The 18,730-nt window shown below is 40.3% G+C and overlaps 3 protein-coding genes across 6 annotated transcripts in view; 2 read left to right on the top strand and 1 right to left on the bottom strand.

Annotated features, from left to right (window-relative positions):
- Mrgn1 (Mahogunin ring finger 1) overlaps positions 1-1,397 on the top strand; it is an 81,847-nt gene extending 80,450 nt beyond the window's left edge. For both annotated transcript variants that reach the window (XM_069833046.1, XM_069833051.1), the window contains one exon: positions 426-1,397. Coding sequence is in view for 1 of the 2 variants with exons in the window: in XM_069833051.1 (XP_069689152.1) it covers positions 426-446 (21 nt within the window). In the remaining variant the exon portion in view is untranslated. The remainder of the gene's footprint in view (positions 1-425) is intronic.
- An 8,086-nt stretch (positions 1,398-9,483) lies between these two features.
- On the bottom strand, positions 9,484-14,092 carry RpL10 (ribosomal protein L10). Of its 2 annotated transcripts, none has more exons than XM_069833052.1 (6): positions 13,967-14,092; positions 13,790-13,818; positions 13,489-13,687; positions 13,002-13,108; positions 11,901-12,063; positions 9,484-9,730 (listed from the first exon to the last, which is right to left on the bottom strand). In XM_069833052.1, the coding sequence occupies exons 2-6, from the start codon at positions 13,810-13,812 to the stop codon at positions 9,560-9,562; spliced, it is 663 nt and encodes a 220-aa protein (XP_069689153.1). In that variant the 5' UTR covers positions 13,813-13,818; positions 13,967-14,092; the 3' UTR covers positions 9,484-9,559. The 2 variants fall into 2 exon arrangements, with proteins under 2 accessions (XP_069689153.1, XP_069689154.1); XM_069833053.1 differs by having other exon boundaries at positions 13,790-13,817; positions 13,955-14,042.
- An 18-nt stretch (positions 14,093-14,110) lies between these two features.
- The window catches only part of LOC138704792 (sorting nexin-29), an 85,391-nt gene continuing 80,771 nt past the window's right edge, over positions 14,111-18,730 (top strand). The window contains exons 1-2 of one of the 2 annotated variants that reach the window (XM_069833039.1): positions 14,111-14,533; positions 14,793-15,040. In XM_069833039.1, coding sequence (XP_069689140.1) covers positions 14,802-15,040 — 239 coding nt within the window. In that variant the 5' untranslated portion in view covers positions 14,111-14,533; positions 14,793-14,801. Of the gene's footprint in view, positions 14,651-14,792; positions 15,041-18,730 lie in introns of both variants that reach the window. The other variant, XM_069833040.1, reaches the window with a different exon arrangement.

Raw genomic sequence — 18,730 nt, forward strand, 5'->3', positions numbered from 1 at the left:
ATACCATCAGTATTGCCCTCAGTGCACCATAACAGGCAAATTACATAGTACCACATGATAATAATAATAATGACTGGAGCAATGATGTAATGTCAGTAGGGAAAATGGGAGTACTCCGAGAAAACTTCTCACCAAACATTGTCTTTGTCCATCACAAATTTCACTTGGACCTAACAAAATTCGAACCCAGGTTACCAGCATGACATGCCAATGCCCTCACTGTTTGGCTAGTAATGGTGTGCTCACATTGAATATTTTTTCACTATCCATTTCGATTATTTTGTTTTAATAAGGAAATATTTAAGATTACTGTATTTTAATGTGTTAAAAGATTTAATCTCTTAAAAATTTCTTGTTCATTGATAGAATATTTTTTTAATAGTAGAAATATGTTGAATTCACATATTAAATTTTTTTTTTTTCAGTTCTTGAGGACTAGTAATTGAACCAGCTAATAGTTTGACAACTGCGTTAACTCCACAACGAAACCGATCAATGACTGCAAGACAACAGCTGTCTCTGGAGTTAGAGTTTTTTGGCAAACTGTATACCTAAGACTCAGAACAGCTGATCTCTATGCCAGACATCTAGTAGTGTGTGTCCCTCTTACACCAGTGCACAGAAGAGTCTGTTCACAGTGGAGTCGACAGGATTGAAATTGAACCCTAAATGAGTGGAGGAATGTGCCCTTCGCAGATGAGTTCAGATTCGGTTTGCAAAATAATTTCCGTCACGATTACATCCCAGAAATATCATGGAAATGGATCAGTTTGATTTTGATATATTGGTGTCGGCAGGCACCATGTTGAATGGATGTATGGAGCTGCACATCTTAACTGGAGGTACCATTAATGCTCAGAGGTACAGAACGAGGTACTCTACAGTATGTACGATTTTTCAGAGGAGCAGTCGGCCCAGACTTCATTTTCATAGACAATGCACGTGGACGTAAGGCCAACCTGGTGAATGAATTTCTTGAAGGTGAAAATATTCACTGCATGGCCTGGCCAGTGAGATCTCCAGACATGAATCCTATAGAGCAGTGGTCGTCAGCACTCGCTGAAATGGGTAAAAGGTAAGGAGGGAGTTGCATTATGCACCACCGTGCAAGAGGAAGCATACCTACCAGCAGCCACGGATGCATGCTGGTGCTGTAAGAGACACTAACTTGAGACTGTACTATACTGACAACCGCTGCTATAGAACATGCCTTAGGGAGAAGAGCTGCAGCCCGCCAGCATCCACCACGGACAATTCCAGAGCGCTGCATATCTCTTAGTGAGGAATGAACTCAACTGCCAGCAGAGCTCTTGTATCACCTCGTAGAGAGCACGTCATGTCGTTGCAATTAGGGGTAACCACATCTCATATTAATCCCTTATTTCTTGCAAAAAAAAAAAATGTTTTTTTTTTTTTTTTGCATTATGTTTTTGCAAAAAAAATAATTGTTAATTTAATGTCTTTCACCTTTTTTTGTATACCAGATAAGCTTTTGATTAATTTTTTCTCTGTTTTGTGTAACTCTGACACTTCATTAATAAAATCTTTTCTCATATCTTAATTATGTTTAAGTTTTGGACACTAGTATACACGTATGTTAATAATGTTACTGCTATGAGCTAATGAGTTGGCCAGTGTCAGGAATGCAATTAGCAGTAATGTGGTAGGTTGAAATGCGTGGGCAATGAGGAAAAAGATATGGTGCTGTTACGTATTGTGAATTTATTTCAACTCAACAATGGAATTTTATTCTTCCAACAATAATTCCTTTCTACAATTCACCTTAAACGCTCTCGTCAACAATAGGATTTTCACTCAACACAGTATTCGTTATAGCACTCCACTGACGGCAATGTCAATTTACTTGGACTATTACGAACAACAATGAACTGTTAATCTTAACTAATATTTACAAAGCACTATTTACAAATCAGAACTATCAGTTCTCAGTTCACAGTTCTTCTAGCTCAGTCACTCGAGTTCACAGTATCTCGAACCACAGACCTTCAGAGACAGTTCACTGTACTCGAACTCAGGCCTTCGGATGCTGTCACAGTTGCGGACGCACACTCGAGCCGAACTCCGGTACACAAGACTGGTTTGCTTGCTCTGGCTTACTCACTGACTGGTTGACTAATCAACTGAAACTCTGCCCAAGTTCGCGCGCGTTTCTTCTTTTATAGCCACAGCGACGTAGCCTCGAAAGTTCGAGCGTCTCCAGAGATAGCACTCCAGAACAATCCAGAGGCCTCTCCTCTCTACCAGCACCAGATGCGCGCGCACTCCCTCGCCGCGTAGGCCCTCTCCCCTCTTCTCTCCGCCGCACGCCGTCCCTCAGTGCTCCGTGGAGCCTGTGTCGGCTCACGCGCGATCTGCTCTCTTGCGGGACGCTGGTCGTGAGTTCGAATCTCACGTCGCTGTCACATTGCTCCCTCCTTAGGGCTGCTCGTCCCGGGCAGTCCGTTGGTAGGATGCTAATCGGTCCAGCGTTTGGGGTCCTCCGGCTGCTCCCTCCTTATGGTGGTGCCACCCCATCCTTGGCTTGGCTGGGCAGCAATACTCGTACTGCGTGGGCGCCGTCTTGCTTTTCCACTTGGCCCTCCAGGGAGAGCTCACTGGCCACGGGTTGGTCCTAGGCGTCCATCAGGAACACTTCATCCCGACCAAGACGGAGTATACGGCGCCGGACGTCCACCGTCGCATCGAGTAACCGCATGGCGTCGAGTCCCAGGACGACGTCCTCGGTGATGTTTGCGACGAACACCCACATCTCCAGTTTCCTCTTCCCCAAGGTCAGGTCCAGGAAGACCTCTCTCTGGATGGGCAAGCTCTCGCCTGAAGCAGTCCGTAGCTCGTATTGGCGCAGTGGCGTCCTCCCAGGTAGGCCACGCACGACGTCTGGTCTGGCGATAGTGAGCATCGCCTCTGTGTCCACCAGTACTCTGCATGGACGGCCTCTTATCCGTCCTTCAGCAATCAGCCCATCGTCGCATCTTCTGTCGACCGGTTTCAGGACGAGCCGAGGGGACGGTGATGACGGCGCCGACGTGCTCCTCCGAGCATCGGCCCCCTCTCTCTCCTGACTGTAGCCAGGTCGGTCACAACTCCTCCGGAAGTGCCCAGGTTCACCACAGGACCAGCAGGTGGGCACCCATCGTCCCCGTTGCTCAGGCGACTGTTGACTCCTCTCGGTGTCAGCCACCTCTCTCTCCGGCCGGTGGCCAGAGCGGTCGCAGTCCCTCCTTAGGTGTCCCGGTCTCCCGCAGGACCAGCAGGTCTCTGCCCATCGTCTCTGCCGCTCCATTGACTGTTGGCGCTCCTCGACGTCGGCCACCTCTCTCTCCTGCTTGTGGCCAGATCGGTCACAGTCCCTTCTCAGGTGTCCCGGTCTGCCGCAGGACCAGCAGGTGGGCGCCCGTCGTCTCCGCCGCTCCGTTGACTGCTGGAGCTCCTCGACGTCGGCCACCTCTCTCTCCTGCCTGTGGCCGGATTGGTCACAGTTCCTTTTCAAGTGTCCCGGTCTGCCACAGGACCAGCAGGTAGGCGCTCCTCGCCTCTGCCGCTCGGGTGGCTTCGGTTGGCGCCCCCCAGCATCCGTCGCCATGACGCTCCTGATCCAGTGCGGTGTTGAGACTCCCGCCGCTGACTTGGCCGCCTCCATCCTGAGGGCCGCCACCAGAGCTGCGTTGATGGTACGATGCTCTGCCAGGAGTAGCTGTTGTCTTATTTCCGGGTCTCGAACCCCGCTGCCGAAGGTGTAGGCCGCCTCTCCAGCGATGAAGTCAGTAGGTAGACCCCTGAGGGCCTTATGGGCCAGTTGTTCCACTGCCATCGCAAATTCTTGTAGGGACTCGCCTGACTGTTGGACCCTCGTTTTCAGTTGGGTCCTGAATGCTGCCGCAAGTTGATGGTCACCATAACGTCCCTCCAAGGCCGCCATTATCTCAGCGGCCATCCCATCTTCTGGAACGCTGTGAAGAATCTCCGACGCCTGTCCCTGAAGCGCAGCCAGCAGCTGAGTAGTTTTCTCTGCTGGCATCCACCCATTGTGCTCTGCGATGGCCTCGAACTGCCGACGGAACATCGCCCAAGACGTCATACCGTCGAACTTCGGCGTCTTGACGTTGTAATGTCTGGCTGAAGGCGATGGTTCCGCAGGGCCACTATATGGAGTCCTCAACTCTGTGGCCGCTTCTTGCATGGCCCGTCGAACCTCCTCGGCAACTATCTGTTTCTGTTCTCTAACCTGGCGATCCACCAACGCGAGGATGTGCTTGTTTTCTTCAGCATGTCGGTCCATCAACGTGAGTATGTGCTTGTTTTCCTCGGCGTGTTTGTCCATCACCTCACTCGTCTTGTCCAGCAACTCGCTCGTCTGCTCTTGACGACGCTCGAGATCGCGGATTTTGCCGTCGAAATGGTCTACCTCCTGTCTCAATTCGGTTACTGTCTCGTTTATAGTTGTAAAATTCTTGTTTAGGTTGTCAAGATCGGCTTTGAGTTCGTCTTTCACGATGGCGACAATTCCATCTACGTGGGCTGAAACGCTTTCAATTTGCATAGTGACGTCATCTTTCATTCCGCTTATGTCGCCTTTCACTCCGCTTATGTCACTTTTCATCTCCGTTTTCACTTCACTTATGTTACTTTTCATCTCCGTTTTCACTTCACTTATATCGTTCTTAACCTCACTAATGTGCTTGTTCATGTCGTTCATGTTATCTTTTACTTCACTGATATCGTTCTTCAGTTCCGCGATGGCTTGCAGGATCAGCTGTAGGTTCTCCATTGTCGATAATGTCCCGATTCTGACACCAGTGTGAATTTATTTCAACTCAACAATAATAATTCCTTTCTACAATTCACCTTAAACGCTCTCGTCAACAATAGGATTTTCACTCAACACAGTATTCGTTATAGCACTCCACTGACGGCAATGTCAATTTACTTGGACTATTACGAACAACAATGAACTGTTAATCTTAACTAATATTTACAAAGCACTATTTACAAATCAGAACTATCAGTTCTCAGTTCACAGTTCTTCTAGCTCAGTCACTCGAGTTCACAGTATCTCGAACCACAGACCTTCAGAGACAGTTCACTGTACTCGAACTCAGGCCTTCGGATGCTGTCACAGTTGCGGACGCACACTCGAGCCGAACTCCGATACACAAGACTGGCTTGCTTGCTCTGGCTTACTCACTGACTGGCTGACTAATCAACTGAAACTCTGCCCAAGTTCGCGCGCGTTTCTTCTTTTATAGCCACAGCGACGTAGCCTCGAAAGTTCGAGCGTCTCCAGAGATAGCACTCCAGAACAATCCAGAGGCCTCTCCTCTCTACCAGCACCAGATGCACGCGCACTCCCTCGCCACGTAGGCCCTCTCCCCTCTCTTCTCTCCGCCACGCGCCGTCCCTCAGTGCTCCGTGGAGCCTGTGTCGGTTCACGCGCGGTCTGCTCTCTTGCGGGACGCTGGTCGTGAGTTCGAATCTCACGTCGCTGTCACAGTATTAAAAAATATAACCGTAGTAGCAGGTCGAAATTAGTACAGTATTTACTTTCTGCATATTCACTATTAGAGTAAACTTCATCACACTCACAATAAGTGTGTGTTACTGAATGAAAATGCACTATGCATGACGATGCACAGGTGTGGTGAGAGTCACACCCATTTGTGCTTTGCAGAAAGGATAACAGGAAGAGCCCCTGTCCCTCTTACGTCCCAAACCAGCTCATCAGCAAACAGTACAAAACACAAGCAGATGTTAAAACCACTGCAAACTTGTAAACACTGCTTAAAAAATAAAAATTACAAAACAACTTGTAAGATTTAAAATATTTTAATATGACAAATGTCCAAGTCAAATTGACAATGAACAATGGCTACCTTGGTGCAGTAAAAATATATCATACTTGATTGCTGGCATTTACTATTTCTGTTCCCATCAATAGAAAAAGATGTTTAGATGAAAAGAAATTCAACAGATTATTTAAGTAGTTACTTGTGTTGTAACAACTGAAAAGAAGTATAATCTTGTTTTCAGCAAACTAATTTTAATAAGGTAAACGTAACAGCAACAATCTTTCCAAATAATAGTATGCATCATGATAACGGCATATGAAATAAATTTTGTAATTTCTTTTCATGTTTTCTTACCATTGGATGATGGTTCCTTCAGCCCCTATTCAAAAGATGGACTTGCAATGAAGTCAGCCACCATCTTACAACTGAGAAGCATCATCATCATGGTAGGCTGATATGGCCTGTTCCGTCCATATAGGAAACAGTTACAATTCATCTTCTCGGGCGTCCAACATCCCTTTGACCTCTAGAAGTGTAATGTCGATGACACAGCTCATTTGCCCTGAACCTTGGGGAAGTTAGGGGTGTTGTTTAGAGGGGTGTGAGGCTAACTTTGGAGCAAGCGGCTGGCTAACAGTACTTTTGGTGTGAATACACTCTGCTTAATCCCCTTTCTATTTTCTCCAAAAACAAGAAATGGATTCAGAACACCTCAAAATCTGTGCTTCAGTGGCTGACCATGATAATATCTTTGAAAAATATTGGAGTGCAAGAGGTCAAATGACTTTATTGTCAAACGCCTGGCATTAGAAAACAACATTTTCTCCAAAAAAACATTTCTCTCTCTTCATTTGTACTTGGAAGACGAAGGTGAACATTTGCTTAATAGAATTGCTGATGTAAATATATATTCAAAGTTAAGACGTAGCAATATAACTTTCATGTGTAGTGTACTCCATAGTAACGTGGCGCGAAATTGGTAAATCAATGTTTGTATAATGCCTGCTACATTGTATTTCTAACTTTCTCTCCATCCACTTCTAGTGCGAAACTACTACCCCAACTCTGCATTCCTTCCAGGGCAGATGAACTGTGTCACTGACAGTAGTTCATTGTTTGTTGAGCCAGCTTTCGATGGTCCATTCGTAAGAGGTGTTCGTCATTTCTTCTTGTTATACAGTACATTCTTTCATTGATATTAAATATTTGCAATTGATTTCTTTTGTCATAATGCAGTGTACACCAAGCTGTTCTCAGAAATCTTATTTCCGCTGTTTCAGTTTTCCTTTTAGCTTCTCTGTTCAAGGCCTAGGCTTTGCATCCAAACTTAGTATTGGCATCATTACTTTATAAAACCTGGCCAGCCTGGTCTAGTGGTCAGAGCTTCTGGCTATAGTTCATGAGGTCCCGGGTTCGATTTCCGGTTAGAGCACAGGAATTTTTCCTTAAAGGGGATTATTCCTGTGTTCGTCCATGGTCTGGAATTTAGGTTAAGTTTAAATTTAAGACCTCTCCTGGCACCACATTATCATAATCATCCTATCACATCATCGGGGTAATGTAACTCCGCCTTCCAGGTGCCCCAACCTCAGAAGTGGGTTACAATTAAGCCATTGCCAGGAGAGAAGACCAGAAATGTCGAAAAGACAACCTGGTGGCATTGGATAAAAAAACTTTATAAAACTCAATCTGTCTCTCTCCCCTTGTTTTATTCGTGTCCTCCTTATGGTGTCACACATAAGCTGGAATTTATTTATCCTATTTTGTAGAGCATACACGATACATCACAGCCTAGGTTATTAAAGTTGCTTACTTCATCTATTATCTCGTTGTTTATAACAATCTTTGATCTAACAGGTAATTTTCCTTCAAAAGTCAAGGTTTTAGATTTCTAATTGCGATTTCCAAGTTATATTTTTAAATTGTGTTGTGGAGCATCTGGGTGGCCATTTATAGGTTATTCTCACATTAAACTACCATATATTACTAGGAAGAGCTTCACAGTTCATTACCCTCTATCCAACGGGTTATCTAGCTGAGGACAGTTTGGTGGTACAGTAGATTCTAAGCTTTGTTTGATAAGACTGTTGTCATTGCGACTATAAACATTCTTCTAGCACAGCAGACTAATCACTGAAAATATTTTCCCTGCAGTTTAAGCTCTACAAACTTTGCAAATGTATTTTATTTATTATACTTATACAGGATGAACAGCTAGTATATCACAATGTAGCAATTTTTCTGAAAATTGATTTTGGAGCAACTCAGCATTAGAAATTCAACACAAACTTTATTAAATCTGAGCAGTTAGGACGTTATTTACTTGCTCAAATTAAAAAGATGCTGAAACCGGCTCCTTTCATTTTCCAAACATGTTTGGTACCCGCTTATCAAATTGCCCATCGACGCGATGTTTTGATAGATGTTATGTTGTTCCATTATACAAGTCGTCAATCATTTAATCACATTTGGTCACTATAGTGCTAATGTGTTTAGATCTACTGTACGTATATGTATGTATGGATATATGTATATATATTTTTTGCCCGGGGAGGGGACAGAAACTTGTAGAAGGCTGAACAGGTGGTTACAAAGAAACATCTTAACATAGCAGGATTAGCCTAGCTGCAGCTAAACTTATAAGTCAGTCATTCCAACTAAAATACTGTGGCAAATCACAGTATCAGCCAATTGAAGAGTTCTTTGTAAACTTTCCAACTTCTGCAAGCTTGATCTGGCAAAATACAAAGTAGATTAGCTCCCTGAGCACGAGTTTTACTCTTTCAAGGATTCTGGTTTATACAGTAAAACTTCCTTTATAGTATATTTCACACTTTTTCAGTTTCTTCCGAGGTCCTGGCAAAATTCCTGTATTTTACATGTGAATTTATTTAGGATATATATTTTTTACACTTAAATCATATTTTAAACCCTGGGAAATAAACAATTTCATTTTTACATTCTGAATCAATTTTCTTCGAAATTAGGTTTCCTGTGGAAATGTAAACACGCGAAAATACAGTAAACGTTCATTAAAGATGACTATGAAGATAGTGATGTTCCTGTTTGCAATGAGTGGAAGCAGTTACGAGATTGGGCTTCATTTGATGATGTTGATACAAACACCACCACCACTGAAGCCATGACAATCTCCGAAATAGTTAAAGGCATTCCGCAGGAGTTGTGTGAGGAAGATGTAGATAAGCCAGCCTACAAGCATGAATGTGTCCTTAAATGATGCTGTTACTGCTTTAGAAACAATGAAACATTTCGTAACATATCATGATGTAACTGAACAACTTATAGAATATTTGTCATAGTTTGAGAACATTGTTTATTCCTTAGGAGCAAACAAAAGCAAACAATCCAAAATAACTTTTTTCTTTGTACAATTAATTACATGTTACTGAAAATGTCATTTCCATTATAGGTTTTCATCACTTATGGATTTCTTTTCTTTAAATCTCATAAAAACATTCTATAAATGAAGTTTTGCTGTATTTATGTGTTTTTTTTTTTGCTAGCAAAAAATATATCTTTATTTACACTAAAATATTCAACACCTTTTGCAGAATATTTATAATGTGGATGTTGAAAATATAGAATCTTAAGTTATGATTTTTGCTTTTGGTTGATTGGTAGGCCTATTGTGAATTTATGAAAAGAGAAAAAAGCATTAACAGACTCTGCAAATTTTTATTAAGTATTTCATAGTACAGAACTTGGGCCCAGGTTACATGATAGAAAAATGTTTAAGCTATCTGTGCCAGTTCCACTTGAACTTTCTTCCAAGATTCAAGAGGGCCATGCTCTGGTCTGTACTTGACATTGCAGCCATCACAAGCCAGTCGACCTTCATCACGCAACTTTTCATAAACATCACGCTCATACTTGGTGAAGCCCCATTTCTTAGATACGTAGATCTGTAAAACAAGAACACCATACGAAAAATGAGAAAACTTTCTGATTGAGAAGATGTACACACAAATAAGTTTTTAAACTGAACTTAACCAGAATGGGGGGGGGGGGCATGCCTAAATTTACTATAGTTCAGATGTTCATTAATATTAGCAGAAATCATCTCATACAGTCCATTAATATTTTTACATTAGCACCAAGTGCGTATAATAGTACAGACCCAGAAACAAAATTTGGGTCACCTGAATTTTGCAAGCTCCAGTTATAACATACAGTAGCGTGCAAATTAATCCGAACAACGTAATTACTTATCAAAAACACTCAAACGGGATAAAAAAAGGATCTAAGACATACCTCAGTAATCTATGTGGCCTCCCTTGTTCCTAATAACAGCTCTGAGACGATTTGGCATGGATTCCACTAATTTCCCACAAACATTCTTCATTTCTTCATCGCGAAACCATACACCAATGAGGGCAGAAATCATCTTCTCCTTTGTAGAACAATCCATTTTTTGCATTCTTCTTTTGCAAATTGACCACAAGTTCTCAATGGGGTTGATGTCGGGTGAGTTGCCTGGTCAGGGGAGTACCTGAATATTCTTCTTGCTGAATTCTGTAGTTTTTCGAGATGTATGGCATGGTGCCAGGTCTTGTTGGAACACACCTCTGCCATCCGGAAATGATTTTTGCAGCTGGGGTATGATTCTGGTTTCCAATAAGTGAATATATTTGTCAGAATTCATCATTCCCTTGATACTGTAGGTATTAATGCTCCAGGCCCTTCATGTGTAAAACAACCCCAAAACATTACTTTAGGGGGGCATTTGGGTGCTTGTTGGAGATGAGCTCCTGTTACTTTTTCGGATCCTTTCCGTACGTAAGAAACACGGTGGACGGTGGCCGTGGACCTCGAAATGAGACTCATCGGAAAAAAGTACGTTCTTCCAGTCATTCACTGTCCAGTGTTGATGTAATTTTGCCCATTAAGCGTTTTTTTGCACATAACAGGAGTTAGCAGTTGCTTCTTAATAGGCTTACGAGCCCTTCGTCCAGCTTCCAAAAGCCTACGTCGCACTGTTGTGACGTGAATATTCGCCCCAGTGGTAGCCATTAACTCGCGGGTTAAGTCGACAGCAGTTAGTCTATGGGTAGGATTTAATTTTCTTTTCCTGACAATTAAACGATCATATGCAGGTGAAGTCTTCCTTTTCCGGCCACAGTTTCCTTTTTTCTGGGGTGTGATGGATCCAGTCTCCCTGTATCGTTTTATGATCGAATTAACAGTAGCCAAACCGATGTGACATTCTGCAGCAATTTGCCTCTGTGTCATAGAAGAATGCTCTGCTAATGTTATAATTTTAGACCGTTTTCGTGGAGTTGTATCCATTTGTGAAGACGACAGAATGTACACAGGATTGCAGTATGAAGTCTTCAACACAACTGAAATGCTTATAAGTACAAAACGACAGGCAAAATGTCGCATATTATAAAAAAAATAATGACAGACCTTCAACAATGGAATTACACGTACTACAGATGTCAAAGCGGTATGAGCAGCTGTGAGGCCAACAATGACAGAAAATGTAAAAATATGTCGTGTTCGGATTAATTTGCACGCTACTGTACTGTGCATGCTCAGTAAGCAATTGGGCATGTGCGGCATCTATAACTGGAACTTTGAAAATTCAGGTGGCCCAAATTTTGTTTCTGGTTCTATGCAACAGAGGCAATTCTCCTCAAAATATGTAATTGATTATCAGTCAAATTACTATTAAATTGTAACAAAACTATTATGTTGGCACAGTAATAACTGTGTTCACAGAACAAATCTGTGCAGTGGGTAGGCATAATCTACAAGTCAATGCTATTTTAAATTCATTTAGTTCAACAGTTTGAATGAGTAACAGAAAGCATTTCAACTAACCATAAATTCCAAGCATTTCTAAATTTTTTCACATAATTTTTTATTTCCAAAGCGAATGTTTTAGTGTTTTTATCTCATTAAATATCTTGTTTCACAAAACTTTCATTTACGAAAGTTGAATATATTATTTGTTTTCCATGTTACACTCCTATAAAAATTTCCCAGGTGCACACTTAGGATTAAGAATATTTCAGACTTTAAAGCAGCATTAAGTCACAAATCTAATCATTTGTTCATAGGATCTCTCACCTTTTGGCGACCAGGAAACTTGAACTTGGCTCGTCTCAGAGCTTCAACCACAGCAGCACGGTGACGGTCACTCGTTCTGACACTCATGATTGGCTGTCCAATGCGGACCCTAGCCACTGTACCTTGTGGCTTTCCAAATGCACCTCGCATTCCCGTCTGGAGCCTGAAGCATCAAGAATTAAACAGAATTAAGCATGCATCAGAACATCTAATTAGCAAATTACAATTTCTTAAATTTACATCTCTCTCTTGCATGGGACCATTTTGTGTTCATATGCAACAAAGTAGCAAATTATACATATTTTTAGATTTTATTTGGATTAACTTATTGTTTTTTATTCAAAATAAAAAATTATTTTATCCATGACGGGGGGGGGGGGGAATTTCAGTATACCGATTCCTGACATCTTAAAATATTAAAAAGAGCAGATTTTGTTCAACAGGCAAGATACATGAATGATTGTAGCTTAACCTGCAGACACATTCACATTCAATAACAGATGACAGGAAACCCGATTCACAAACGTATAATCTCATTGTAATTTCCATGAAAATCTCGATATCGACTTTTTGTAGTATATTATTTGTACAGTAAAAAATCGTATCTATATATTACAGCAAAAGAATAAAACTGTTTTTTTCTACTGCGGTGATTATATCACGAACAATCAATTCATGCCATCTATTAATGCAATGTGGAAAAGTACAATATTCTTCATATAATGTTCTTAAAATTCTAATAGATTATGTTACAATAGGCCGCTAAGCACGGGCCTAAAATTTAATCTAACCTAGAAAAATTAGATGACTAATGTATCTTGGATTCAGTTCTGTAACAATAAGTCATTCGTTAATAAATCTGACAGTGACACTGGCACGAAAGAAACCAATATATGACAATAGAAAGCTTAGTGGAAATATCATTTCCTTTCTGATAAACGTTAATATAGCCTAATAACCTTCACGCTTCGTTAACCTCAAATGGGAAAGAGAAAAAAAAAAAAAAAAGAGAAAAGGAAAATACATTCCACACTTTAACAGAGTCAAGGTTGTTCCTGGTTGATGAGGGAAGCTAATTTTACTCGTGAAAAAGTAACGAACCTATCAGCTCCAGCACATGATAACATCTTGTTGATTCGGATGACATGGAAGGGATGAAGTCTCATTCGGATGTGAAACTGGTCCTTACCGCAGTTTTTCACCATATACTGCAAATAAAAAAAAACCAATATTATGTAGAAATGTCCGTAAATATACCCTGTACTAATTCCGGTTTTGGATTAGGCCTAAACATACACACTGAATGACGTAGTACGTTACAACTTCATTCTTGAAACGTTAAATCACAATATACTACCAGTATGTTGTATTTTAATTACCGATATATTGTATCTTTGTAATTATGTGTTACTTTTGATATGTCCCATATCATGTATGTGATCAGTTGGACGCAATAAATGAATAATTTTAGTAGTGTTTAAAACAAATCTACTTCACACCAAACTGAGCTATTTCTACAATCTGCATAGACCTATCATAAGCGAATGTAAGTCCTATTGGGAAGAATTGTTTTCTCTGTAAAACTCACCTTATTGGCACAGATTCTGCCTGCTTCAAGTGCTTCAGAAGATAACTGTTCATATTCATCGGATACTAGATGAACGCATAAAGGGAAGTCTTCAACGCGTGCCTTTTTTCTTCCCAAGTCAAAAATACGAATCTTGGGGTCTGGCACACCACGGCAGAAACGAGATTTTGGATATGGTTTGTTCTTGCAATACCGGTAGCTGAAATAATGAAATTTAATTTAAATTAAAAACAACTAGGCTACATAACATTTAATATTGTTTTATGGGGCTGTTTTTTAGATGTTACAACACGATGCTTACCATCTTGCGGGTCTTCGCCCCATCTCTACCTGCAAAAAAGAAATGAAATATATATATGGCTATGTTATATATTGTTTAACAATTTATAACTATTCCTTATATAGCTACAAATTCAACATGAGACACTATACAGCGCAGATGACTACAGATTTATATACAAACTTCCAAGACAATTACCTCTCACTTCTCACACGCTTGCGAAAAGACAAATGACGACTACGTATACACGCAACTGCGTCAAGCGTACCAACTTTACAAGTGGAATATCCTACTACAATTGAACATGAATTTCCTGAACATTTATATTGGTGTCACTGTTATCACTCGCATGTGATTATTTTGACCTTCACATTCAATTTATAATTATTTGCGCAATACCACGCAACATTATATAAATTATCACAACATAATTATACTGTAGTCGTACTTGTATCCATATGCAATGACATTTCAAATTTACACTTTTGTTAGATTATGACGTCATATCTTATCATGGCTCCTTGACAAGCGTACTCCTTGAGGGAAACATTAGACTACGAGTTTGTCGAGATTGGGGAAGTTGTTTGCTGCGCTTTGCAATACGCGCAGGAGATTCCGAGAACAGAGCGGAACGGCGAGAAACATTCGAGGAGGGGGTGTTAGGTCTACATGAGCAGTAAAGAGTTGAATTACACTGTAGTGCTTTCAAATTTAAATGACACATAATGTAGATATACAGTTTGAACGGAAGGAAAAAGGCCTTTGGTATGTCTAGAACGACAATTATAATAAATTCTTAATGACAGTTTTATTTCGGTCAAGGTGACAGTAAAGAAATAACTATGCAACCCATCATGACAAAACAAATACATCTGACAGAAGGTTCATGTCATCCGAAAAATATTTATGTGTGTGTGTGTTTTAAATTTGAGATGTTGCATGAATTTGAATAGTGCAATGTTCAGTTGTACATCATAATTTTACCCAGTTCAGGAATTGTTTTAAAAATAAATGTTGATTTTAGGTTGTTACAATGATGTCAGCTCTGGTGCCAGGTGCACCACCTGATACTACTAGGGCAGAAGAACGTCAAAGATTGTTGACAGAACTCTTAGAAGCTGTAAAGCAGTGTCAAATACGGTTTGGAGGACGTGCTGAATTAGCAACTGAGAGTCATCCACGTGTAGCAGTTCTGTGCAATCGAATAGAAGCAGCTTTGTGCCATGGCCTTCGACCGAAACCACTTCTACCAAAAAATAGCTCAGCTTTCAGGTATAGAATTTTAATTTATAGCAATCGTACTCGTCTGCTAGATTGGCTTAATATAATTTATCCCTGTGTTCACTAAAGATTTTCAAGCACATAGTGCTGTATGCTAAATTATCACATTTTATACCATTTCATTTAATTATGCTTAGTGTTTCGGTATTTCTTTACTATAGCATTACCAAGTTAGGGTACAAATGTATTTATATTTTTGGGTCCTAGACATGTCATAGATATCGTAAAGAAAAAAAAATGAGTGCCGACGCAAATTTTACACCCAAAATAAAGGTAGAAAGTTGCTGTGAAAGTGGGGCCTGGTGGAGATATGCAGGTAGGAGGAATCAAGTCGAGGAGGAAGGGGTAGGTGGCAGTGAGGGACAGCACGTCTTATTTTCGTGCGTTTCCTTACTGTTTACAGAGAAATAACTGTTTTCGTTAGGTCAAATCAGTGGCAGGTTAGGTTAGGTTGGATTCGTGTAGACTTTTTCTATGCCTTGCATATACTCACGATTGTGTAAGAATGTGCCCTTTCTTTCAAGGCATACCGAAAGCCTAACATACCTGACACTGATTCAACCTTATGAAAACTCGCTTTGGTCGAATTAGTGACAGGTTAGATTAGTTTAGGCTTTTGGTATGTCTTGCATATACAATTATCTAAAAATGGGCCCTTTCTTGCAAGGCATACCGAAAGCCTAAACTAACCTAACCTCATCTGTTACTTTTTCGACCTTACGAAAACTTTTTCTCTGTGAATCAGTAAGGAAACTTACGGAAATGAAATGCATATGTTTCCTCTCTGTGCCGCCTACTTCTTACACCTTGGTTGAGTGTATGCCTGCCTGCACCTCTTCGCCAGCCAGCAGTTTCACAGCAACTTTCGACTCTTATTTTCGGTGTAAATTTGACGTTGGCACTACATTTTTTTTTTCATAGGCTATATGATACATATGACTCGACTACACCCCAAGGATGTAAATGCATTTGTACCTTAATGTGCTAGTGCTATAGTAAAAAATTGCCAGTATTTCTTCACATTAGCTTTAACTGTTGCATATTTGTGACTACATTTCAGTTGCAATAGACATTTTTGGCCAGTTTTGGGATTGATATGAAATTGGAAACCCCACTAGACTTAAGCTTAATGTAATATGTAAGTTATATAATATAATGGTATTAGCACAGTCTACTATATACAGTCACGAAGCTTGAGGTTTGAGGGTGCTAGAAACAATAGACTGTGCTGGTTCTATTTTGCATTGCCTGTAATGAGGCGATATTAGCAATCCTAGTGGTGAGCAACAATCTAATGTTTGCATATTTACTACGTATTGAGCTTCGTGACTGTATATACTAGACTGTGGTATTAGGATATAGCCTACCATCCATATAGTGTTCATGGTAAAATATATCAAGCAGAACAGAGTAGTCTTACAAGTAGGCAGTTTAATCTGCTTCAAGCATAACTACCGTATCAGTTACAGTGAGGGTTATTTTCATTTTCTCTGTTAACCCTGCAATTTACATTCTTTACTCTATCCTTCTTTGTCCATCTCAACTGTTTGCTATAGTACCATCCTTCATTTATCTAATGTTATCGTTCACTACTTCCAAGTTACAGATTTTCTCATTCTCACTCGAATTTCTTCCCAGTTCCACTTATCTGCTTTTTCTATGCCTCATTTGTATTTCTCCCTATCAATTTTATGTTTCCACTGGATTCTTTATAGTTACAATTTTCACTTACATTAAAAAATTTCTTATTCCTCACTTAGTTCACAGACCACACAATTTCTTTTTCACCGTTTACACTTCCTCATCTCTTTATCTGCTTTTTCCTTCTATTACACTCTTTCCCTTCACTCATAACATCAAATCATGAACGCACCTCTTCTATATAAACTTACTTTTCCTTCTACTCTATTTTCCTTTTCTACCACCCTGTTACTCTGGATATTTCTCTCTTAGCCTACTTAACTTCCTCATTAGGTAGTCATTGAATTCGTCTATTGACTTTTGTACACCAAATGGGTCACCTGTACAGGTACTGGAACTGTTTTGAATGGTTCTCTTCTCTGACTATGAATCCTTCCCAGTCTTCACTGACACAGATTCCTTGCTTCCTACACTGTTCTTTCTGCGAAATTATCGACTTTCTTCTCAGTCACTTCTTCTAACACTTCACTACCCTTCATACTACTCCTCTCGCCTTTACTCTCATAGACTTGGTTACCACTTCTAATCCAACCCTTTATTACTCTCACCTCCCCCATTTTTGCTTCCTGACTCCTGAATTATCTTTTACTTCCCACTTGTCTTTTTCCTAGTTTCCGTGCTCCTTGTACTATTCTTCCTCGCATCCAAGTGTGTTGCACCTACTGCTGTTCTTGACAGACTTGAATTTCTCTTATGCTGCTGTTTTATATTGATGTTTCTGCTTCTCTCTCCATGTCGAGACATCATATTTACACTTCTTTGTTCGTCATTATGTGGGTTTCTGACCTTGCTACCCTCTTCTCCTGTTGCCATGTGGTGATCTTCAACTACGAGTATATGATGTTCCATCCTTCCCATTGGGATGATTTTTTTCCATCATTCCTGTTCTTTCGCTTGGTTGAAGCAGTTATCATCGACTATTGGCTGTTTTACTCTTTCTTCCTTCTGCAAAACTGTCCTCTTCTCCATTGGAATCTGTCCGCTGTTCTCATCTGTTCTTCTCTTTGGTATCTGTAATCCAAATTCTGGGTGATCATTCTTTAAGCACAACTCCAGTCCATAAAATTTTCCATTCACATTCTGTGCCAGTAGCTGTTTTCTTCTATTTCTTACTTTAATGAGATATCTAATTCTATTCACACTCCTGAACCACATCATGCTTTTTTATATTAAACATTATTTATTTCGCGTAGCTAGTTCGTAAGTTACTCAAATAACTTCGTTTTCCTACTTTGACATATAGTTGACATAAACAAAACAACTGTTAAAAGTGACCAATAGGAAGTCAAAGAGTGCTGTTCATTTCGTTTGTGTCTGTCTGATGTATACCCAATGTTTAGCAATTTACGAATTTATAGTGTAGCCTAATTTAGAAAGACGTCTCTCTGTTTATTTACACTAATTTTTGTTCCATTTGTCATCTTGCATCACAAGATTAGGTGGAAAGTTGATTACATATTGATAAATTATTATTTTTTCTGAATAACTGAACACTGCATGTTTTGTATTTATGCACAGTCATGATTTGAACGTTTAGTATAGACCATTCAGTTAGAATCCAGGGGGCATCACGTAGACGCAATCTACGTTGCTGTCTGTATTTATCCATTACCAGGAGTATTTACAAGGTCCTTCCATTACTACATGAATTCCCAGTTTGGCCATAGACTTAATTCAGGCAGTAGGCACGTTTGTCTACTGATCAGGAGTTACGCTAGGTGTGAGTTCGGTTCCCACTTGGGCTGATTGCTTGGTAGGATTTTTTCCCGAGGTTTTCCCCAATTGTCAGATAATCTTTTGACAAATCTTCAACTTCAAGTCTCTGAATACTACCTCAGTATCACCAGTTCATTGACACTAAGTAACTTAGTACTTGTTACAGCATCGTTAAATAACTGAGTAATAAAATTCCTGGTTTGTTAGAGGAAATGCCAAATATTCAAGAAGTATATGCATGAATAAGTTAATATGTATAAATAT

This window comes from Periplaneta americana, chromosome 8, assembly GCF_040183065.1.
Source record: "Periplaneta americana isolate PAMFEO1 chromosome 8, P.americana_PAMFEO1_priV1, whole genome shotgun sequence".
NCBI classification, from domain to species: Eukaryota; Metazoa; Arthropoda; class Insecta; order Blattodea; family Blattidae; genus Periplaneta; species Periplaneta americana.